This window comes from Myripristis murdjan, chromosome 1, assembly GCF_902150065.1.
Source record: "Myripristis murdjan chromosome 1, fMyrMur1.1, whole genome shotgun sequence".
NCBI classification, from domain to species: Eukaryota; Metazoa; Chordata; class Actinopteri; order Holocentriformes; family Holocentridae; genus Myripristis; species Myripristis murdjan.
In genome coordinates, this window is record NC_043980.1 from 13,353,852 (window position 1) to 13,378,218 (window position 24,367).

At 42.4% G+C, this 24,367-nt stretch overlaps 1 protein-coding gene across 1 annotated transcript; it reads left to right on the forward strand.

Moving 5' to 3' along the window:
* Nucleotides 1-2,585: 2,585 nt before the first annotated feature.
* On the forward strand, nucleotides 2,586-22,902 carry evpla (envoplakin a). Its single transcript, XM_030080334.1, has 22 exons — nucleotides 2,586-2,840; nucleotides 9,774-9,873; nucleotides 10,028-10,182; nucleotides 11,284-11,407; nucleotides 12,077-12,208; nucleotides 12,377-12,418; nucleotides 12,576-12,737; nucleotides 13,083-13,190; nucleotides 13,433-13,528; nucleotides 13,912-14,022; nucleotides 14,757-14,903; nucleotides 15,289-15,443; nucleotides 15,649-15,746; nucleotides 15,934-16,106; nucleotides 16,369-16,541; nucleotides 16,690-16,828; nucleotides 17,200-17,393; nucleotides 17,793-17,943; nucleotides 18,123-18,206; nucleotides 18,528-18,635; nucleotides 18,734-18,826; nucleotides 19,015-22,902. Exons 1-22 carry the CDS (start codon nucleotides 2,776-2,778, stop codon nucleotides 22,405-22,407), a joined length of 6,003 nt encoding a protein of 2,000 aa, XP_029936194.1. The 5' UTR covers nucleotides 2,586-2,775; the 3' UTR covers nucleotides 22,408-22,902.
* Nucleotides 22,903-24,367: the final 1,465 nt, after the last annotated feature.

A 24,367-nucleotide genomic window follows, 5' to 3' on the forward strand; every position in this document is an offset into this window, starting at 1 on the left:
AGCACACCAGCCCAATACATCCTCAAAGAATAGAAAGAGTATCTGTTGCCATCTAAATGAAATCTCCCGTGGCAAGTGGACACACCCTTGAATACGGTATGACTGAGCTTATCAAAAATGTGTGCTCTCTGCTCTCCCTCTGCGCTTGCAATGAAAGCTGCCCGGCCGCATTCCTCGCGATGATCTCCTGTTGTTGATATGCTACAGAGAGACGCCCTCATCCTCGCAGGACTCGCAGGGCTCAGGCTTTGACACAGATGCTACAAATGCATTGCAATGTATGACACTGTCCTGAGCCATAAAGCTATGGCATGGAGGCATTTCATTATTGTTATCTTCCTGGCCCTTTTCCAGTTTTTAATTTGTTGACCTTATGTCTCTCTGTGTGTGTAATAGCACCAGTGCAGAGCTGGGTGTAAAGAGGGCAAGTAAGATCCTCACTTAAGAGAAAATGTCATTACTTTCACCTAAACTTTTAAGCTAAACTGACTTCTTGACCCTCAAATCACACCTGCACCTGAGTTGGGATCAGAATCTCTTTTTATATGAGTTTCAAAGTTATGGCTAAAAAAAAAAAAACAACAGAAATCCCGGGTGTAGATTACCATCAAAAGATTGCAATCGAGAAAATCTATTAAAAAACTGTTTTTGAGATATGCTGGCAGATGAAAAGACAAGACCTATAAATAGAATGGGTTTCATTCAATTTCTATGAGACAAACTACACTATATTACCAAAAGTATTCGCTCACCTGCCTTTACTCATACTATGAACTGAAGTGCCATCCCATTCCTAACCCATAGAGTTCAATATGATGTCGGTCCACCTTTTGCAGCTATTACAGCTTCAACTCTTCTGGGAAGACTGTCCACAAGGTTGAGGAGAGTGTTTATAGGAATTTTTGACCATTCTTCCAAAAGCGCGTTGGTGAGGTCACACACTGATGTTGGTCGAGAAGGCCTGGCTCTCAGTCTCCGCTCTAATTCATCCCAAAGGTGTTCTATCGGGTTCAGGTCAGGACTCTGTGCAGGCCAGTCAAGTTCATCCACACCAGACTCTGTCATCCATGTCTTTATGGACCTTGCTTTGTGCACTGGTGCACAGTCATGTTGGAAGAGGAAGGGGCCCGCTCCAAACTGTTCCCACAAGGTTGGGAGCATGGAATTGTCCAAAATGTTTTGGTATCCTGAAGCATTCAAAGTTCCTTTCACTGGAACTAAGGGGCCAAGCCCAGCTCCTGAAAAACAACCCCACACCATAATTCCTCCTCCACCAAATTTCACAGTCGGCACAATGCAGTTTGAAATGTACCGTTCTCCTGGCAACCTCCAAACCCAGACTGGTCCATCAGATTGCCAGATGGAAAAGCGTGATTCATCACTCCAGAGAACGCGTCTCCACTGCTCTAGAGGCCAGTGGCGGCGTGCTTTACACCATTGCATCCGACGCTTTGCATTGCACTTGGTGATGTGTGGCTTGGCTGCAGCTGCTCGGCCATGGAAACCCATTCCATGAAGCTCTCTGCGTACTGTACTTGGGCTAATCTGAAGGTCACATGAAGTTTGTAGCTCTGTAGCAATTGACTGTGCAGAAAGTCGGCGACCTCTTTGCACTATGCGCTTCAGCATCCGCTGACCCCTCTCCATCACTTTACGTGGCCTACCACTTCGTGGCTGAGTTGCTGTTGTTCCCAAACGCTTCCATTTTGTTATAATAGAGCTGACAGTTGACTGTGGAATATTTAGGAGCGAGGAAATTTCATGACTGGATTTGTTGCACAGGTGGCATCCTATGACAGTTCCACGCTGGAATTCACTGAGCTCCTGAGAGCGGCCCATTCTTTCACAAATGTCTTGTTTCACAGTCTGCATGCCTGAGTGCTTGATTTTATACACCTGTGGCCAGGCCAAGTGATTAGGACACCTGATTCTGATCATTTGAATGGGTGAGCGAATACTTTTGGTAATATAGTGTAACTGGGTTGAAAGCATATTTTCAGTAGCAGACGTCGCTCAGTATTTCCCATAAAATGCTACTTGTACTCTGTTTTCTATGTGTTTTTATGTTGTTTGTCAGTGTGATTGTAATTATGTGCTGCCAGTCATGGTCAGGACACTCCTGTAAAAGAGATCTGTAATCTCAATGAGGGTCTCCGGGTTAAATAATGGTTAAAAAAGTGCATGATATGATCACACGTTCCACCTGTTTTTGCTCACGTACTGGCTACGACATAACGTTCAAATTTAATTTCTCACAGTCCCGTTCACTTGTGTTTTGTCCACTAATCCCTGCAGGCTCTCAACATCCACCCCGACCCTCAGAAGTCATACATCACTGATAATTAAAGGGCTCTTGGAATGACTGACTGTGTGACAGGGCCCCGTTGAAAAGGCTGAGCTGGACAGAGAGGGGGGAGGAAGAAAGGAGGTGGAGGAGGAGTGGAACAGGTCGGTCCGGTCCTCCTGTACAGGGTGGATGTCTGGGCGGTGACACACCTGTTACCTGCCTGGGAGGGGCTGACCAGGAGAAGCAGCTCTACTGTTTAACACTGCGCCGACGCGAGCCACACGCTCACACACACACACACACATGCATCGAAGACAAGAGGTGTGGAGTGTATGTGTGTCTGGGTGTGTTTAGAGAAACCAAAGAGATAGGGAAGGCAGAGTGGGAGCCAGAGGGTGAGGAAGACACAGACGAAGAAGGACTAAGGGAGAGAGAGAGAGTTTTTTTTTTTTTCGGACCTAAGCTCGACCCCCCCCACGACCCCCAGGATGTTTAAGAGAAAAGACACCAGTAAGGAGAATACGGTGAAGGTCTCCAGCAAGAAAATCAGCAAGTGAGTTTTTCATCAAAAGACTGTATTTATAAATCAGTGTGTGTGTGGATGGGTGTGGGTGTGTGCGTGTTTGTATGGTGCTATCTCGGTCATGTTTCCCCCTCCTCTTGTTTCCAGGCCGGCGACTGTGTCATATTTCCTGTGAGCTCCTCTTGTCCTCTTTCCCTGTGTGTGTTTTTGTGTTCTGGATTTCCTCCCACTCCGCTCATTTTTCAGACTTTATGGGTTGAGAGGATTTGATGCAAATTTGCTGAAGGAACTTTTCTCTTGGTCCTTTGAGGTGCTGAGTCCTGTCAAGTTAATCCCAAAGCCACATGGAGGTGGTGGTGTGTCAAGGCCTGAGGTCAGGTTTACTTTGTAAACATGAGGTTAGACTGAGTGTTTAAGAGAACACTTGGACGAGGTGAAAGTTTGGCTTTGAGACTATAATTAAAATTCTTAGAATGAGTGTGAAAAAAACTTTTATCTGATTACAAAAGAGCATCGTCATCTGTCTGATGAAGCAGAAATTGTCGTCATTTTGTCTTTGGTAGAACAATTTATGTTTTCCCAATAAAACATGTCACATAACATCATTACAAACATCCTGTTAGCCCATAAGATCAATTCATTCTTGCTGATCCACTTGTCAAGGACCTAAAAATCAAATTTCATGGGCCAGTTTTCTTACCCAAAGACAGGCTTTGATTGAGATTTGAGAGGAGTTAGAAAAACATTTTTAAATCATTTTACATTTTACAAGAAAGAAAAGAAATCCTGCAGGAGCTGTCAGTATCTGAACATCAGGAGGCATTCCTTGATCCCGCTCTGTGTCCTGGGGCAATGTCAGGTTTAGTTTGTAATGTAGGAATTAATGACACGAATCCACAATAGCAGGTAATTATCTTACAACACTCCGGTTTGAGAGAGACAGATTGAAAGGCTTGTAATCTGATTTAAAGCCCTAATGATCATGAAACTTAAAACACCCTTCTTTCATGGCCGTGTTTCGGCTGGTGTTTAAATGTGTGAAGTGGCACCGACATTTCGTAGGCTTTCTGAAAGTTAAACTCAGACTGCACTGTAAATTCAGAGACTCTACCTTTCACTTAAGTTGTAGATGAGAATTAGTTTACCCATATGACTAAAAGTAGCTTTATGTCTTTCATCTCTGCTTTAAGTTTTCCCTCACCATGCAGAACTCATCACAGTAAAATTTTTACCTCTGTCATTCGAATGATTCGTTAAAGGAAATGACTTCATCGGCTGGTCTGGAGAGGGAGACTGTGAGCAGCCAGAAATTCATCGAATAGCATCAGCTTCTATTCGCTAAATGTCTCATTAATGCTCAGACCAATACACAGTAAATTATCTAGTTTAATTTCAGATAAAAGGTGAAGATGAGGCAGTTGCACCTTGCCCTGTTCTTGTTCTTGTGCTGATGGGGTGTGATGAGGGCAGGGCGGGTCGTGCTTGTGTTTGTGCCGTCACTTTTGGGACAACACACTCATGAAAAGGTGACTTCATTAATGCCATAGGTTCCACCTCAGTCATCAAAATCAGTGACAATACCACTTATTCAGCAACTAGAGAACCTGGAGGTACTTTGACGTGCTTTGGACTGCCAAATGCGCATTCATTAATATAATAGTTTTTTAAAAATATTTATATATATATATATATATATATATATAAACCTCTGGGTCCCATCAAATGCTCGATTAATTCAATGTTCACAGAACCAGAGGGAGATGGTCAGAGCGCTGGGTTTCACCCTCCACCTGCCCTGAACGTGTCATCTAATTGCTGAGGTGTGAGGAGGAGCCGTCTGGGCAGGGCAGCCTGTACCGCTCAGCTGGTTTCTCTTTTGTTATGTGGGCGATGGCTCCCACCCATACATGATGGTGTGAAAAGGACATTTAAAGGGAATGGCCTCACTGTTCATTTGGCAATTAAAAGCCCTCAGTCACCTAATAAAAGTATTAATTAATGTGGCGAAAGGCGCTCAATGAAGCCATGCCTGGTTTTGATGGCTTCAGTTTAATAGCCTGACATCTGGTGTAAGCACGTGGTGCGCTATCCAGAATGCAAGGAAGAATTAAAAGCATGAATTATGAATTACGCTGACCTGAGTGCAGGATGTTAAGGTGCTGTACTTTCCTTCAGCTGATGTAATCTTGGCATTCCAGAAGGGTGTGTGTGTGTGTGAGAGAGCGAGTGTGTAAGCATGTGGGTGCTGGTATGGTGTATAGGGGCAGGTGACATGATGCCTAATCACTGTCATTAGTACATCCGTACCTACATCACAGAGGTGGCCATCTTGTCCTGCGGGTGGCCATCCCTTCCATTACATCACAGTTTGTGTTGCTGGCAACACAGCGGGTAGATAATGACTTCATAGCTTGTGACTGATGATGGAGACTGGAGCGACTCTACAGTGTTCAAGGTCATTACAAAAAAAAAAAAAAAAAAAATCTATGTAAATAATCATTAGGCCTGCAAACATTCCTCAGAGATGCAACATAAATAAACTCATTGGAGGAAAACCTAAATGGGTGGAGCTCGGGATTTTTTTTCTGTAGAAGTGACATCAAACTGAAACCAAGTGAAAAAGGAAACTAAATGCATCCGCTGAAATATCATGGGTGTCGCTACCACATTTGGACCAACCTAACCCTAACTCGGTGGCCCAAATCAGGAAGCGTCCCAAACTGGATGGCCACAATGGGTCTCCATGTGAAGAGGTGACAAGATGTAAGGTTGTTAATATTATCAAGTCAAATGCTCCTCTGCTAACTGAGGAAAAGCAGTTTGGTCAAACTGAGTTATGCAGGCTACCTATTTACCTACCCCAAAATGAAACTAGCTTTATTGGCCCACAGTGATCTAGGTGGGCTCGATATTTAACCCACTGATCTTCTAAGGTCATGACTGCCATAAACCTGAAAGAATTAAAGAAGAAAGTCATTGCCATTTATAGTTTATGTACATTTTCACTTAAGTTTTTCCTTTGCCAGTTAGCTAACTTGCTCCCCCCCAAAAATGTGTCTCTGCCCATTGGTGCTTACCTCAACTGGTAAGATTATTCTTGGAAAAGCTTGTGCACCTATAAACTATGATCTACAGTCAACAGAGGAGACATATGGCAGTATTTAACTCATTCCACCAAGCAGCAGTGTTCACCTCCACAGGGTTGTACTGTACTTCTCTATGTAAAATATACCATTCTGGTACAACTTTCTGAGTGCTGTTCATAATGAAGTCAAAACTATTTACAGTATCTCTGGATGTCACCTGAATACACACCTGGATACACACTGTTCACACCCTTCCTGGGAAAAAAAAAACACACCTCAGGTCAGGGATGGTGAACACACAGGCTTGCTGCATGCAAAGAGACACACACATACGTATGTGTGAATAAGTTAAGCATAAGCATGCATGTTAATTCTGTATTTCTGTTCTATACATGCAACCATAAAAGCATAAAATATAAGTGTGACCCATTATTTAGCATCCTGTCCATAATTTGTAATGTGGGACAGAAGTAAGCAGACGAAGGAGACAGACAGGCCATAATCTTCACCTCTCTTAATATCCTTAGTCTGGTTTAGCGCGAGAAGCTTTTAGTCCCTGCATCAACTGATTTACCAAAATCAGACCTGAATTGAATTATTACTGATCAGATTAAATGATGTTGTTTTCTCCCCGGACGTCTGACCTGCTCTGGGCTCTGAACTCACAGAGGAAAGCTTTAATCCTTCCTCCTGTTGATCACAAACAGACAAAAAAAAGTGTTTGAAAAGGTGGTGAAAGCATGAAGACAACTTTTTTTTTCACTACTACATGCTCTGTTGGTTTTCTTTGAATCCTGGGGATGTTTTTTTTTTTTTTTTTTTTTGCCAGTGTTGCATGCAATGCTTCCTAATCTCCAGCAGGTAACTCACTGTGCTGGATCTGCTAAGGCTGAGAATAATGATACAATCACAAAGCTGCCGTCCTTCGAAAACCCTGACTGACAAATTCATGGTGGTCAAGCCTATTTTCTCACGTTTGACATTTTGGACATGTTTTGACCGGCTGGCAGTGATATCCCAATGGATTCACTGTTCAGGTTCATTATAATGACTCAGCATACAACTGCAGTTGATCCACTCCCAGAATAAGTGCTTACTGTTTATAGGATTCACTGTGACAATCCACATAATACCGCCCCACAAGTCAGTCTCAAATGAACAAACAAATGAGAGAATGATGCTTTTTGGCCCGTCTGAGGTTAATGTGTGTGTGCATCTACTGCACATACCTGTTGCTCCTGCTGAGTGAGCAGGAATAGGGAGGCCATTGTCACATCTTTTGCGAAACCAGAATACCACCCAGCCAAGTCACTTAGTCAGTCAGATGAGTAACAGGGTGCCAAGAGACACGTTTCATGCTCTGCTGCATTCCACCGCTGCTCCACCACGAAAAAACTACTATGAATTTGCTAATTAGGTGACTGTAAATCTAACCGCCCTCATAAATGTGCCACTTTCTTGTTTTCTGCCGTAGAATTAACTGTTTTTACACAGTTTTAGGTATGCATACTGTTTTGGTATGTAGGTCAAGTTACTAACGATGTCTTTTGACAGTTTGCCTACATTCTTTGGTTGAGTGTTGCTTTTTCACCTTTTTCTAAAAGTGTAAGTCATAAATGACATATTTTCTTTATTGTAGTGAAATGCAGCCTCCACCAGGCAGAGGGCATTTGGCTTGAGTCTGTCTCAGGATATTTTTAATGGCGTGTGACATTTTCATTGGGGGATCACTATATTTTGGTGTTTATATGAGTGAAAATCCAGTGCAAAGGGACGTCTTTGTGAATAGTTTCTCTCTTTATTTGGCTTTCACCTCACTGTCCTTTTCCAGCTGATGTGACCTCCTTTTAGGGTAAATGTTTCATGTAATGAAGCTGGTTCCAATAAATAGAGGATGGATTTTTTGTGGCATTGCTGGTATTAATATATATATAGACACTGGTCTGCAACTGATGAAAAACATTTCAGTGAAATGACAAACTATTCATGAGTGAGTAGGGTGAATAGAATCCGCAGTTATACAGCAACTAAATAGAAGGAATTTCTGTATGTCTGTAAGCTCATCCTTCAATTATTTCAACAACCATCCATCCAGTTGCCTTCACACTTGGCAGGTGTACCACTGAGGACCCGAGGGAACGCAGTGTCAAGTGTGAAGTTGTTTGGATGAGTGGTTCTCCTGAAAGAGAACCAGAGGTCAAACAATCGCCCCTTACTGAACAGGCTCGCTTTGAACAGACACTGCACGAGTCACAATGTCGAGGTGAATGGAAACAGATCGTATGCAGTGCAGAGACTGAGTGAATAAGTTGAATCGTGAATTCAACAAAAGTTCATTTATTACCTTTATGCAAACAGTTTGAATTCAATTTGTAGTCACCAGTCCTTTAATGAACAAGTCACTCAGTCCAATTTTAAATTCAGAGGGAAGAAGATCAATCGGCATAAAGCCACAGCCACAATAAAATTGGTACTTGATCTGGTCTATCATTATCAAAATAATTTCTTCCAAAACTGTTCAATTCTATAATATTATACTCTAATCAATTCTCAGTTCTACTTAATTTCATACCAAATCCAGAAATCGTCCTTTAAATCAGTTTCTGGGTGTGGTTCATCACACAATACCGGTCGACAATGCCAGTCGAATCCCCTCCTTCTTTTGTACATGTGAGACATCACTCTATGTTTTTTTGTTGTTGATGTTGCCAAACACTGGCACCGGCAGAACAATACAGACAGAGTGGGAGTGACACGCTCAGCCGTTGTGGAATGATGAGCGTTTTGGGAACGCTCAGGGTGTGGCTGCAGTGGCGAGGACAGGGAAGAAGTGAGCAACCTCGCACTGACCTCAGGCCAGCCCCGAAGCCTTTGTTCCTCTTATTCAGTTGGGACGTTGTAAGATGATTTAGCAGGTGATGTGGAGGGGAAAAACAATGAAGGAATAAAAGGACGCAGAAAAAATATGCACATCATAGCTACTTCTGCATGAAAACTGTCCTTTTTTCCCAAGAGATACTTTTCCCAGTTAGTTCACATAGAAACTGAGGCAGACACATAAATGTGGTCCTAGCAAATTTTACCTGTTCTGTCAGCATTTAAAGTTTAGGTCCATTTTCCTAAAGCCAATTAAAAAAAATAAAATAAAATAAACCATCATCAAGATCATTTTCTGTCAATATGATGCCTTGTGTTAAAGGGAAGTGTGAACATGGACACAAGACTAAGAGGCTTTTAGGAAAACTTATGGCATCACTGAAGGTCAGTGCTGGGATGAAAAGGCTGTGAGATCATTTATGTCACCATGAAATGGCATTTTGATCTATTTCTTGTCGAAACAGGCTGTTTGGGGCGGTGCTTCACACAGAGAGGCATGTTTCAAAGGTGTAAACCAACAAGTGATCAGCTGAGAATGGGCAGAAAGGCAGTATTATTTGATGTGAAGGTTTGTTATTGGTCAAATTGTGAAGATTTTGTTCATGCCTACTTGTTCCTCATGACATCGCCAGTGCCCTGTTCTCTAGGAAGAAGAAATAATGGGATTTTGATATAAAAATACACAAATAATCAAAATGACAGTAGTAAATTCTTTTGAGCTAAATGTTGAATTGGTTACAAGTTAAGAAGGTTATTTTTCATTTCACTGTGACTTTTACTGGATTTTTTTTTCTTTTCTTTTCTTTTTTTTTGATTGCATACAAGGCAGATGAACAGATTCTTGATAATGCAGCATCTGGATCAGGACTCGTTTACAGGTTCAGCCTCAAAGCTGCTAAGCATTTAGTCAAAGTCAGCCTCCTTTGTGTCCTCAGCGTACATTTAGACTTCACCTCAAACACCCATCGACTTATCAAACTTCTCTGATTTCTCTCTGCAGGGCACAGGCCAGCGACCTTGCCATGCTGATTGCTCGGATGCAACAGAATGCTGACAAGGTGGAGCAAGACATCCTTTACGCTGAAGACCTGCTGGCTGTGGTGAGAAGACATACAAGCGTTCATGCACTCAAATACACACACACACACACACACACACACACACACACAAAACATGCTTTCACTTCATTCTGCTTCATGTGCATCACTCTCGCCCTCTCTAAGACTTGCTAAAGTGTTGATTACTGTCCCCCAGGATGCCGAGAATGACAAGAAAGACCTGCCCTTCAAGCACCAAAATGAGATCGCAGTCAAGCTGGGCGAGGCGGAGGGCCTGCTGAAGGACCTCTTCCTGGATGTGGACAAAGCCAAGAAGCTCAAACACCCGCAGGGCACGGAGATAGAGAGCGAGTGAGTTGTCTGCAAAGTCAATTCAAACAGAAGCCGGGAATGTCCTGTGCAGAGCAGCGTTTACTCTCCTTAGGACTGGTAAAAGCAGGAAATCAAGTTTTAGTTCCATAACACAAAAAGTTCACTGACAGCACACAAAGTGATTGGGACGCTGACTTGACGAGTGAGCCGTCATTTTATTTTTCAAAATAGCAGTCATACAATTTGTGTTCTGCATTCGTTACACCTTTACACCAGCATCTTTAAAGGACACTGTTACCATTTAGTGCTTTCACGCTTGCTAGGATAAGTATACATTTTCCAGACTTTAAAGGAATATTCCATCATTTTGGGCAAAAAAAAACTTTTTTTCTGACATACCCAAACTGAGACAAGATGTTCAATACCATTTCACCTTTGTACGTCCAGTGGTTTGGTTCCTTTGGGTAGCATTTTGTGTTAGCTTAGCATAAAGACTTGAAGTCTGTGGGAGTCATTACCCTAGCTCCGTCCAAGTGAAAAAATAAACCTTATACAACTTTTGTATTTGAAAAAGACATCTTAGAATTAAAAAAAAAATACACAAACCAAAAATAACACAAAAACAAATTAACGAATGTGTGTTGTTTACCATAGACCTAAATTCTTTATTTTAAGCTAACACAAAATGCTACTCATTGGAAGTGAACCACTGGACGTACAGATAGGAAAATGGAATCAAACATTTTTTCTCAGTATGGGAAGTCAGAAAAAGAGCATTTTGTTGAAAACGCTGGAGTATTCCTGAAAGAAACACAATGGGATTTTGTTTGATTTGCATTCCAGGTGCTTAGACATTTTTTTTTTACAGAAGCAGTCACCGAACATACCAAACATGACAAACAATCACAATATCACAATACGTGATGTATAGCTTCCTGGAGAGTTCACTGCAAAAGACATGAAATTCATTATAACAGCATACAGGATGAGTTACTGTTAAACAATCAGCTATAGTACGCTTGCTGAGGTATTTCTGCAAGCTACTTTGGATGTAAAAAATTTAAGCAAACATTGTGAGTCCACAAAGTGTTTTGGCACTCGGTGCACTTTTTTCTGAATATGCTCCTTCTGTGACTCCAGCGTCAGCCTCCTCCACGACCGCTGGCTTAAGGACTGTGGCTTCTACCGGGACATCTACGAGCAGGTCGAGGACGTGTCACGGGTTCCCAGAATCGACTGGGCTACCGTTCTCAACCAGAAGCAGGTATGTTCAATGACACTGTAGTAACATTCGGGTCAGTATGCTTAAAAAATCCTTCAAGGTCTGTCAATACTGGGTTGGACTTTAATAGGACTGATGACATGAGACAGTGTCAGATTCCCACCGGGGCCTCCTGTACTGACTGTGTACACTCATAACAGTGTGACGTGCTGTCAGTGAAAGTGTCTCGCAACTGGCAATAACCAGTTTGAACCAGGGGACGTATGTATGAAATGTATAAAAGATGTATGAAAGATGCTATGCAAATAAAGTTATAAAATAAATAAAGTTATTATTATCATTATTATTATTGTTGTTGTTATTACAGCCATGTCAAAACTCAGTGGAAGTGACTGAGAAAGTTAAACTTGATTGTTATTTTTGAGGTTAAAACTCAAGCTGTCAAATTGCATCACTGATTTGCTTGCAAAAGTCGTGACTGTTTGTTTTTGTATGGTCGTTAATCAATTAATAATTCATAAAATATGCAAAACTGTTGTACAACCCAAACAGCAAGAATCCGAAATTAAGAAAATTTTGTCATGCATCCATGGAACAGCGTTAAAACAGCACTAACCAGTTAACATTTGCAGTAGTGTGTGAATGTGTGTGTGTGTGTGCGTCTCCAGTCCACGCCGTTAACAGCTTTCCCTGTGTTATCTGCGTTTTCAGAAAGAGGTGAACACTGAGGCGTACGGCCCCAGCCTGGCAGATCTGGAGAAGCAGATCGCGGCCCACAACATCGCCCACAAGGAGATCGAGGCCTACAGCTCCCAGCTCAACGTCAGCTCTGCTGGCAGCAAGGTGAACATGGGCTCAAAGATGGCTCGTTGTCCACAGGGAGAGACATCCAGTGTTTTTCAGGATGTCTTCTTCACTTCACAAAACACCTGAGTTTTAGACGTTTTGTATGTCACATTTGAGGAATATGTTTTGTCAGACATTGAAATTCTGGTGATCTTTGTCTTTTAGGAAAACTACTCAACCATCAAGAAACAATACAACAACTTGCGGGTGAGTTGTGGCCATAATCGTGTAAGAGTGTAATACAAAATTAAGTGGTGTTCATAATTCAGATGTTAATACATTTTTCTTGAGCTTTACGCTAAATTTGCAGCTGTGGTGTGTCTGTACTCTGGATTTCTCAGACGTCATGTTTTATTCTTCCCAGGACAACTCCAAGTGGCGCCACCACTACCTGAGCAGCCTGTACAACTACATGCAGGGCTGCCACAAGGAGCTGGGCTTCCTGGGAGAAGAGCAGGAGAAGATCAAGAAGCAGGACTGGAGTGACCATATCATCGACCCGCCTGACGTCCGCAGGCAGTATGAGGTCAGGGTTCACAGGCTGTAGCAGGGACACCGGGTGATTGTCAGATGACCAAAATGTTATCTGTTATCTTTTTTTTTAGTCAGGACATTGTGTAGGGTTTTATTTATGTAGTGCTCTTCCTGTGCCTTCCTGTCGCAGCTGTCAATCACAGCAGTGAAACATGCCATTCCTGTGACCTTATGATTCTGGATGGATGAGCAGGATGGATATTTGCTAAGAGAAATGGTAGATGTTTGCGTCCAAAGTGAGAAAAAATGAGCGTGAGAAGCCATTGCAGCAGGTCACAGTTTCAAAACAGTCATCTTCATCTCATTTTGATGGTCCCACTTTGATTTGACGTCACAGAACTTCAAGAACAACAGCTTGCTGTCCCACGAGAGCGAGGTGAACAAACTCCAGGATGACGCAGACCGACTCATAGAGCTGAAGCACCCCGCCAGTGCCACAATACAGGTACCTGTCATTACGAGAAAATTCTGGTATTGGAGGGAAAAACAAGACTTGGACAGTCAAAACATGTCACTAATCCATTAACCTCTGAAACTTACAATCATACCTTCTGATAATGTGGAAACATAAATCTTCCAGTGTGAACCGTCCTCAGACAGAGAGACTCAGCAGGCTCGTGCTTTCAGATCCAGGTGTCAAGTTTTTGAGAATACTGTGTTTAACGTTTAATTTTTTTGCATTTCCAGGCTCAGAGAGATGATGTGCGGAACAACTGGCAGAAATTCCTCAATCTCTGCATTTGCCAGGAGACACATCTGGATAATGTGGAGGATTTCAAAAAGGTTCAAACTTCTTACATCATTTTGAATACAGCGTACATCCTGTAAACAACACTTTGGTAAACTCTGTGGAAAGGTATCGGACTGGCTTTGCTGGCCTGTCATTAAAAGAGTTGAGCTCATTCAGCCATCCTTTGTTACAGCTGTGGTTTGGCGATTATATAATACACTTCATTCTGTCTTTATCACGTGTGTGTGTGAGTTTGTGATTAAATGTGAGTAGGGGTGTGTGCATATTTTGTCTTGTCATGACACACACAATGAATTTCCTTGCCGGGGTGATACCGTACACTCCAGTTTACATATCTCAGTTACAGATATAAAGCAAATCACCAATCACACCAAACTGTCCTAATGGTTAATTCTGTTTTATATCCTGTCTCCAGTACCAAATGGACACTGAGGATCTGTCAGAGACTCTGACCAAACTCAACAACAGTTTGGACCCCAAGAGCGTCGACAAGAAGAGCAACTCTGAGACGCTGCTGCAACTCGAGGTACACGGCGGTTACAGTAGTTTTTACTGAATAAGAGATATCAGAATTAGAGCTAGCGTTGGACATGGTATTAAACTTGTTAGGATGCACATGTACAGTAGGTGGGATTAAACATGCAGCAGCACCAAGTTTATAAAAAGTGGTGCAAAAGAAATTTAAAGAGTGACTCAACACATGATCACATAAGGCAGAAAATGTCTGCTGCACTGCCCTCTAGAGGTTGAAATTTTCAGGCACGTTGCAGGCATGGCCACACCCAATCAGTGATGTTATGGGAGTTGTTTCTCATCCGCTGTCAAATACAAGCACACCTGCCGTAGCCCCGACAAAGCTCCCGTGGACATCCATTTTTACTGGATTGAGAGAATTTAGGGTTTCTGTTTCTGCTTTACCGTCCGCCCTGCATAATATATTAACCCAAGGACAAACTTGAGGGCAAAAAAAGAGTGATTGGCAAAATATGGCGCTCTAAGAGGCAATGTTTCATATACTCGGGAAGCACCTTCCAGACGATAGGGCACCTCAAAAAACACTTCTTGAGGTGCTTCCAGGTGCCTGGGGACCCGTCAAAAAAAATCACACAGACGTATATGCAACAACAAAAAAAACCTGTATTGAAATGTTGTTGAATGTGAAAAAATGAGCCACTTAAATCGTACAGTTTCAGAATTGGATGAGGAATTGTTCCTGTGTCTGTCGGATGTCTAAAACTGTCTCCCTCTGTTTCCTGGCAGGCGGAGGAGAAGGCCGTGCAGCAGAGTGAGCAGCAGCTGGCCGACCTGAGGAGGCGCAGCACCAACATCGCTCCTCTGAGGCTGCGTCGCATCGCTCCCAGCAGGCCGATCACCGTGGAGTCGCTCTGTGACTGGGACACAGACAAGGTGGAGCCTCCTACCCTTCAATTTTTGACTGTGCTGTACAGAGAAAAGACTGTCAAATGTCTACAACTGAGAGTTTACGCTTTAGCCATTCTCACGAACTTTACCAGTGTTAAGTGCTTTCAGAGGCAATTACAGGACATCTGGCAAGGAGAGCTGATATTACTCTGGGCCAGCTGTTCACAACTATTCAAAAGTGTTAAATTAACTCTGATGGTGTAGACTAAGATATAGTACAACTTTTTAAACTTTTTCTTTATTTATACTCTCCGAAGGCTGGACACTTAATTCTCACATTACCAAATCATCCCAGAGTCTATTCATGTGTCTACAGCATAAAATACTTTAGCGCATGTTGAGAATAATTTGTTGTTATTACTTTCTCCAGGCTTCTCTGTCAAAAGGGGACAGGTTCACCCTGAAATCTAACTCAGACAACGAGAACTGGGAAGTGATTTCCAGTGATGGCTCAACCAAGACCTTTCCAGGGGTTTGCTTCCAGATCCCTCCACCTGACCCAGAGGCCATTGACAAAGTGGACCTGTGAGTAATGCAAGACTACATTGTGATAAAACTTAAATGAGCTATGCCAGAATGTGTGCAACACCTTTCATCTAATAGTGTGTTTGATGCCGCTTGATCAGGATGTAGTTGATGTTAATTGTACCCTTGTGTGCAGATATGTACAGCGTTTATTTATTTCCTGTCTTTCTCTGTCTCTCTTTTTTCTCTGCTTTTAATTTACTAGTCTGGGTGGTGAACTGGCAGACATCAAGAAGAGAAGAGCCGCTCTGGCAGCATCCCTGAAGAATAATAACACAGCCGTCTCCAGGTCCCAACAAGCAGGTCATTACCAATCTATCAATTTATCTACCAAATATTTATCAGTTATGCCTAAAGTCATATAATATCACTGATTAATTTAAAAAATACTGCAAAATTTACAACTAACTGCACAAACGGACTTGTATTTATCTCTGAGAATTAACCAAATAATCAATTAACGAGTGAATCATGCTCTTTCTTCAATCAGCCCCGGTGTCTTCTGCCCCGACGAATCCCAAAGCGGCAGCCCTGGCTGAGCAGCTGGACAAGCTGGACAGCGACTTGGCCCAGACTGAGGAGGACATCCTGAGCCGCCTGAGAGCCCCGCTGAACCGCAGTGACCCGGCCGGAGATCTGGCCAACAGGCTGAAGGAACAGGAGGTGAGAGACAGGAGTCAAAGTCCTCCTTTGACAGCTCTTTAGGCTCAGGGATTCGGCATTTTTTTTGTTATGTTTGTATGCCACTCTTTAAATTAAATAATAAAATTTGATTGCAGGTTCTACCAACAGGTTTTTTGGGCAGCTGCAGTCAGGGATGAGTCTCCATCACGCTGCTGTTAGATGACATGGCTAGTTGATATTTGATGAAACACCTACAGCTACGCTTATGTAACCATGTAATATCTGTATCCGTGTGCTACAGAAAGCAGCTGAGGCACTGAAGGCCCTCGAGCAGCAGAAGGCCGCGGCCCAGGCTGACTTGCAGCCGCTGCTGTCTAACGACCCTAGTACCTCCTCCGCCCTGCCACTCAAACTCAGCGCTGCCAACAACAAGCAAGAAGGCATCGCTGCACTTGCTGACCTCTACACCAAAAAGTAAGCCCATGTTTTATGTGGACATAACTGGATGTTGATATGAATATTGCATATATGTTCATATTTCCTCATTAAAAAAACATTACAGTAAAAATTACAACCCTGCAAACATTTAATCAGGTTATTCACGCTCCTTCCTTTCCCTCAGAGCCAACGCATCTCTCAACCTGGAGGGTCAGATTAACAAGGTGGACGGCATCGTCTCTGGCTTTGAGGACAAGCTGAGTCAAGACAATTCAATCCCTGATGCTCCAGATGCCATCCAGACCCGGGCTCAAGAAATTCAGGTGAGAAATCTGTAATTTTCACTTCCTTCCTTCCTAAAACTAAACCATACTGCATAAAGGCAACAGATTCATTCAACAATGTGATCCTGAGAATGCAATCCTGTTTGAATCATTCCACTGAGTTCAGACTAGTCAAGTGTAGATATTTAAGTTTGGTAAGTACACTGTCAGGAATAGGAGTTCAGTGGGAGTCCATTTCTGTCCCCCAAGGTAAAATCTACACAAATACCTCCCCAAGGGCTAATTATTGCACCGCGAGGTAATTATGTACCTTTTTCAAAGCCAAAAAGGCACATTCATGTTCTTACTGAGATAAATTCTTTGGTGTTTGAAGCAGCTCTGACTCCTTCCCTCTGCTCTGTCTGATCTAGAGCCTGCGTAAGGATGTGGCCGGGGCCCAGGATGACATGAAGAAGCTGGGCCAGGACCTGGAGAACACACAGCAGCTGTGTAGCTCTCTCCAGCAGGGCTACCAGGAGTACTGTCCCGACATCCAGCGCCAGGAGAGCCAGGTCAAGCAGCTGCAGAACCGCTACGCAAACGTCACCAACCAGCTGAAGGAGAGGTGAGAGTCAGGCTGACGTTGAATCATTTCAGCCACTTTACTTTGTATTAAAACATTATCTCAAGGTCTTCTGTCTATTTTTTGTCAAACATGCTCTATAAAAAAGAAAAATGCTGGTTACAAGTTGATTAAAAGTATGAGACAAAAAAAAGTATGATAATAAATTGAGTATTTCTAGTGTAAGTGGTAATGACTGGGTGTGACAGCCCTTGATTCATTCTTAGTGTAACATGTCTTCAATAAAAATATTTTTGAGGAGAAGAAACAACTTAACGACTTAACAACTGGCTCAAAACTGACTCAATTCTGAAAAAGAAAATCAGTTGGTAATACGTTTTTTTTTTTTTTTTACAATGTCAAATTTTTAATTTCATATCATATATTGATGAATCCTCTCAGAGAAAACATTCTGCAAGAAGCTGCGACTAAAAACCAGGAGTTCCAGAGCACAAGCAAATCCCTGAACGCCTTCCTGGACAATCTGCCTAAAAATCAGATCAACCCCAGTGATGACCTATCTCAGCTCAGCGCCAAGCAGAGCTCCCAAGAGGTAAGACAGTTTATTGCCTATGCCGCGTCATGAGGACAAATTAGTTGGTAACTAATGATAGTTTATTTGTGCCGTTAAGCTAAATGTAAATCTGTAGAGATCATTGTAGAAAAATGATCGTTGATTATGTGATATCAGTACATTTCACTGACTAACTTTTGTCATATATTTTACTGTAGAGGGTGATGGATGACCTGAGGAGGAAGGGAGATGACATGGACAGAGTGGTGGACCTGTCTCAAGACTTGCAGAATTTGCTCAGTGTAAGCCTTTTATGATTACAATACACAACTATGAAAAAGTAGGGCAACATTATGAGGGTGATTCATGTTAAAAGACATGTTAAAAAAAATAACAGCACCCCAATGCTAGCTGAAATTATCACATGCACACATGTGTAAGAGAAAATCTGAGCTAAAATCACATCACCTCATTAACTACTCTTTGTTAAATAATTTCAAACAAACCTAGGATAGCGATACAAATATATTTGAATGAATGACAAAATGAATGGACTGACTGACTGACTGACTGACTGACTGATGACAAAAACACAAAAACACATTTTTTTTTCTTCTGTGCAGGAGTATGATGCTAATGTTAACAAATACAACAGCACCCTCGATGACTCTGGGGCCACGGTTGCAAAGAAGCCAAACATTCCCACACTTGCTGATGCTATTCAGAAGCAGGTAATGATAAAGCTGTACATTTACACAATAATAAATAAATAAAAGTCATAAAAAGGTCAAGATGGTTGATGGATTATTTTCTTTGTCTTTAATTACAGGAAAAATCTCTGGTAAACCGATATGCTGAAACATCAGCTGAAAACAACCAGCGCCTCAATCAGATGGGCTTGGCTAAGAATCTGAAAGCTCAAGTAAGAGAACAGGGCATAAATCACTTTAAATCCATTTTCATATGACCTCCTTCCTCAATGCATGTTAAACTAAACAACATTTAAAACCTCTGTGGTCTGTTAAGAAAATATGTTTACAATAAAACAAAATGTAGAAAATCACTTGACAACACATTCATTTTGGCAACTATTCGTGTCCTTTTCTGCAGAATGAAGAGAAAATTCACCTGGTGGCACAGCAACAAGTGCAGCTTGAAAGCCAACAAAGGAGTATGTCAGAGATAAACGGTCTGAAGAAAGAGCTGGAAGAGGAGCAGGAGAGAAGGGCTCATGCGGAGACAGACTTGAGAACTTTCAAGGACAGGTTTATGTCGCTGAAAGGTCGTAGAGGAGTAGAGCGTGTTGAGGAAAAAGAAGTGCTGCAGTACTACCGCGACCCTAAATTAGAAACTGATTTGGCGGATTTTCAGAACAAAATGCATGAAGAGTCCTTGAGGCGCAGCACCACACAGAGTGAGATCGAAGTACTCAACAACAAAATCACTGCCTTAGAGGACACCCTGAAAAACACACCACCCAAACTAGTGACCAGAGAGGTGACAGAGTTTGAGAGAGATCCTCAGCTAGATGTAGAGGCAGCAAAGTTGAGAGATGAAATAGCAAAGATGAAAGATGAAGTTCGAGTGAGAGATGGGGAGACAATTACGATGAAGACAGAAGTCTCAATCCTCCAGCAGAAGAAACCCCCCATCAAAGAGAAGGTGGTTAAGAAGGAGGTGGTAAAAGTGGAGAAAGATCCGGTGATGCTGAATGCAGTGCAGACATTTGAGAGAGAAATTGAAGATGAGGCTAGTCAGAGCAAGCTCATCAATGATGAAATCTTCCAGACCAGGAGCCAGATTAATATGCTGGAGAGAATCATTCCAAATATCGCACCTAAGGTCATCACCAAGGAAGTGAAAAAGATTGAACAAGACCCTGACCTCATCAATGAATCTAAGAAGATTCGATCAAGCCTTGAGGATGAGAGGATTGAAACCAACACCTTGACCAGAGAGGTTTCAGACCTGCAGAGTCGCTATCGTGAAGTGCAAGAGAGGAAACCAAGAACGGAGGTAAAGGAAATAGTTAATGAGATCTACCGGATAGACCCAAACACAGAAGTGGATATAATGCGTCTAAAGAAAGACATACAAGACTCCCACAAGCAGCACTCTGATCTGGAGCATGACATCACTCTAGTCTCATCTGATCTGAATGTGCTCCGTTCTGAGAAACCCCGCGTGGAGATGAAGGAAGTCCTTCAAGAGATAGTGAGGGAGGAGAGGAGTCCTGAAAATGAGAGAGAGATTCAGAGGCTAAATGATCAGGTGAACAATCTCAGCAGCGTTTATAACTCCAAACAAGATCAGGTAATAGCACTAAAGAGAGAGAGAGACGAATGGAAGGCTGAAAGGTCCAAGGTAGAGACCAAGCTTGTCACCAGAGAGGTCATCAAATATGAAAATGATCCACTCCTGGAGAAAGAAGCTGATCGCTTGAGAAGAGAGGTGCGGGACGAGGCACAGCTGCGACGCACCACTGAAGAGATGGTATTTGACTTGCAGAACAAATACATCCTTTTGGAGAGACAGAAACCTGAGGAGAAGGTGGTTGTGCAGGAGGTGCTGCGTTTACAGAAGGACCCCAGACAGGCAGTTGAGCACGACAGGCTTGGCAGACACCTTGATGATGAAGTGAAGTCCCGCCGTCAGATAGAGCTGGAGCTGCAGCAGCTAAGGACCAAGTTGGAGGACAAAGAGAAGATCCTCAGAGAGAGTGATGAGCACCAAAAGAGAATTCAAGTAGAGTCTGAACTCAGAGAGATCAGACTACGCATTAAACAGCTGGAAAATGCTCCACCTCCTGTTGAGGAGAGTATTGTTGTGGAGGAGGTGCTGAAGATTGAGAGAGACCAAAAACTGGACAGGATGACAAATGGTCTTCGGACAGACTTGGACAAAGAAACCAACAACATCCTCCGTATTGAAAGAGAAATCCAGAGTGTGAGACTCAACATTGACATCCTACAGCAAGAGAAATCTGCTGTGAGGGAAGTGTACAAGGAGGTTATCCGTGTTGAGAAAGATCAGGCTGTGGAAGCAGAGAGGGATCGCCTGAGGGAACAGGTAACCCAGGAGAAATTTGCCAGGCAGGATCAGGAGGATGAATTAAAACGCATCTCTGACAATATTAATTCTCTGATGACCACCAAGTCCAGCACTTCAAGAGAGGAGACCAGCCTCATTTTGAATAGAGATGCCTTACAGAGGGAGAGAGACAACCTCACTCGTGAACTCAGATCCCTTGAAGCTGACAAACATGATGTCAGCCTTTCATTCCACCAGCAGAGCAGGCTGATGAGTGAGAGAACGCAGATGAGCAGACAGAAGAGCATTAAGATGGAATCTGATGTCCAGCGTCTGGAGAAGGAGATCCTGGATGAAAAAGACAAGATTAACTCGAAAAACAGCACCATCCGGGAGCTTGAGCAGGATTTACAGAAAGAGGCACAGGCAGAGACTAGGACCAAAGAAACCAATGTCTCTACTAGAATCACCATTTTGGATCCAGATACGGGCAAGGATATGTCTCCTTATGATGCATACCTGCAGGGAATCATTGACCGCAAACAATACATTCATCTGCAGGAGTTGGAGTGTGACTGGGAGGAGATAACGTCCATGGGACCTGACGGTGAGACAACAGTCCTTCAAGACCGCAAGAGTGGCAAGCAGTATTCCATCAAAAATGCTCTGAGGGATGGCAAGCTGACGCAGCGTGAGCTGCAGCAGTACAAAGATGGAAAAATGCCCATCTCAGAGTTTGCCCTGCTTGTTGCAGGTGACATTAAGAAACAGCCACTATTTAATTCAGTCACCCCAAAGCCCACCACATCTCTGAAATCACCCCCCTCTCAAAAGTCCACTGGCGTTTATCCGATCGCTGGAATAATGGACACACACACTGACACTTGCTTTACAATACGCAGTGCCGCCACACGTAAACTGATTGACACCACCACTGCCCAACGGCTTCTAGAGGCTCAGGCAGCAACAGGAGGCATCATTGATACCAAAACTGCACAGAGATACTCAGTCCACAAGGCAGCAGATAGAGGCCTCATTGAGGCCAGTCAACTGCAGAGGCTGCTCAATGCGCAGAAGGCCTTCACTGGTGTTGAGGATCCCGTCACCAGGGAGCTTTTGTCAGTGGGAGAGGCTGTTCAGAAAGGCTGGATGCCCAAGGAAACTGCCATTCGCTACATGGAAGCACAGCACCTGACAGGAGGGCTGATCAACCCCAAAACCGGCAGCCGAATAGACGTCATTGAAGCCATCGGGGTAAAAATGATTGATAGCACAATGCTGAGAGAGCTGCAGGCTGACACAAACTATGCCAAGGAAATTGTAGACCCACTCACAAAGGAGAGGATCAACTACAAACAGGCTATGGAGCGTACCAAGAAAGACCCAGAGTCAGGCTTACCGATGCTGCCTGCCTCCTCAAAGGATTCTGGCTACGTTCCTTCATACACTTCTCATAGATACTCAAGATACTAGACATGTTTACAGCATACTTAAAAGAGTATTTTGGTCTCTGGGGTGATTAATGAGATACCAGCTTATACTAGTAGTTGTAGAATTGATAAGATACATTGTGCGCACCTCATGAAATAAATTCAATATATTAAATATAATGTACATTTTTGACTCAGGAAAAGTCTGACTCTACTGCAAAGCTTACTGTTTAGCCAAAATAATTGCTGCTGAGTTGCTTTTGTTTACCAAACATGTCTTATGTGGGAAGATGTATTTTTTGATTTAATTTAAAAAAAGAGAAAAAAGAAAACATAAATACTGGTTTGTGATATGTTGATTATCCTTGATATTCTTTGTTTTATTAGGTATACTGGGACATGGTGCAATGCTATTTACCGAGATTGATTCATACTGTATTACTTATGGATTCTCCTTGACACTGTTCACTTTAAAGCCAATCTTGTTTGATACTTTATGAAAAAACAAATACCAATAAATTTAAATTATATGATTACACTTTGTGGACTTCCTCACTCTAAATGTTGTGTTAAGTCAATAAAATAAAATATGGAGTCGTTTAGGCCTACAGTAAGAAGGTTACTTGTTTTTCCAAGCTTGATAAACATAAATAAGTATGCATTGGATGCTCTTTAAAGGGACACCCATATACAATACCATTTGGTATAAAGTAACCACAGATGAGTAATTATTCCTCTGCAACATGTCATACAGTTGGCACTCATCACAAGTGTGTCAGGAAGATGTGCATTCCTTAGCTGTTATCACAATTATGGGCATTACTCACACAGCACACGGGAATAATCTCAATAATCTATAAGACTCATGATTCACAAGTTATATTTCTGTGTACAAATTTCAACTTTTGCCTTTTTCCTGTCAGTGTCAGGCCAACTAGTTTTCAGTGAAACACTGTTGTTTCAATCCATTGCAAGAAAATATGGGTTAGCTCATTATGCATGCATAACTCATGTGCTTGGTCATAGCTTCAGTTCAATATCACACCACGAGAACAAGAATGAACATACTTGAGAAATGCACCATATACATTAAATTGCATCGTGGCATGTGATAAAATATCTGCTCTGCTATCAATTCTCCACTGATCAAACATCAAGATCTACTGCCACTCTGCTGTTTTGGGGCTTGAACTGTGTGTGATCTCAGGCCTGCAAAAGTGTAGAAAACCTGCTGGCTGAGATTCTGGCCTTCTTGCTGCTTAAAAGAAGAAGGTTTTGTATAAAGTATGTTTTATAAGGAAAAAAAAGAAACCTGCATTTTTATGTAGTTTTAAACCATTCAGTTGGCTTTCAACAGGTTTAAAGAGCTAACTCTGATAAAAACAACAACAACATTTTAATACATAATCAGCTCTCTGAAGTATGAAGGCAGTGTGTGTGTAGGCTGCCTCCTCTACATTTTAACACTTAGGCTGGAAGTAACACATGTTCCACTGATTCATGGCACTGTAACTTTTTTGTGTACTCTGTACCTTTTTAAAATGTAGATATTTTTTAAATCCAGTAACTACAGTGTTACTCAAGCACATCTTTGCTGACCTATTGTAGTTACTGACATTTTAAAATCACATCCCTTAGAAATATTATAGATGTTCCATATGCAACTGATAGAGAAATTCTTACGTTAGCCTCAATATGTACCTAATGCGTTAACCTTACGTAACCCTTTATCCTCTCATAAAGAGGTGTCTTTGTTCATAATTAAAAAGACTGTTGAGACAGCAGTAGAGTTGAAACAATGGCGATGCAGCTGTTTGAGAATACAAACCTTTTCTTATCACCTTGGGAAGAAGCAAAACGTGTTTTTTCTCCTATAAGACTGTGTCTCACCCACACTCCTGCGCCCTTTTTGCTGTACAGACTGGTTCACCAGTTGACTCTCTATGGACAAACGGTGCCTCTTTATATGTATAAAGATATTGATTCATGCATGAAACTGTGCC

What these genes read in the sequence shown, in the direction of transcription:
- evpla (XM_030080334.1), top strand. Translation starts at nt 2,776, where the DNA reads ATGTTTAAGAGAAAAGACACCAGTAAGGAGAATACGGTGAAGGTCTCC. An exon ending in AACAATACAACAACTTGCGG is followed by an intron (nt 12,419 to 12,575) that starts GTGAGTTGTGGC and finishes TATTCTTCCCAG; the next exon opens with GACAACTCCAAGTGGCGCCA. An exon ending in AGACGCTGCTGCAACTCGAG is followed by an intron (nt 14,023 to 14,756) that starts GTACACGGCGGT and finishes GTTTCCTGGCAG; the next exon opens with GCGGAGGAGAAGGCCGTGCA.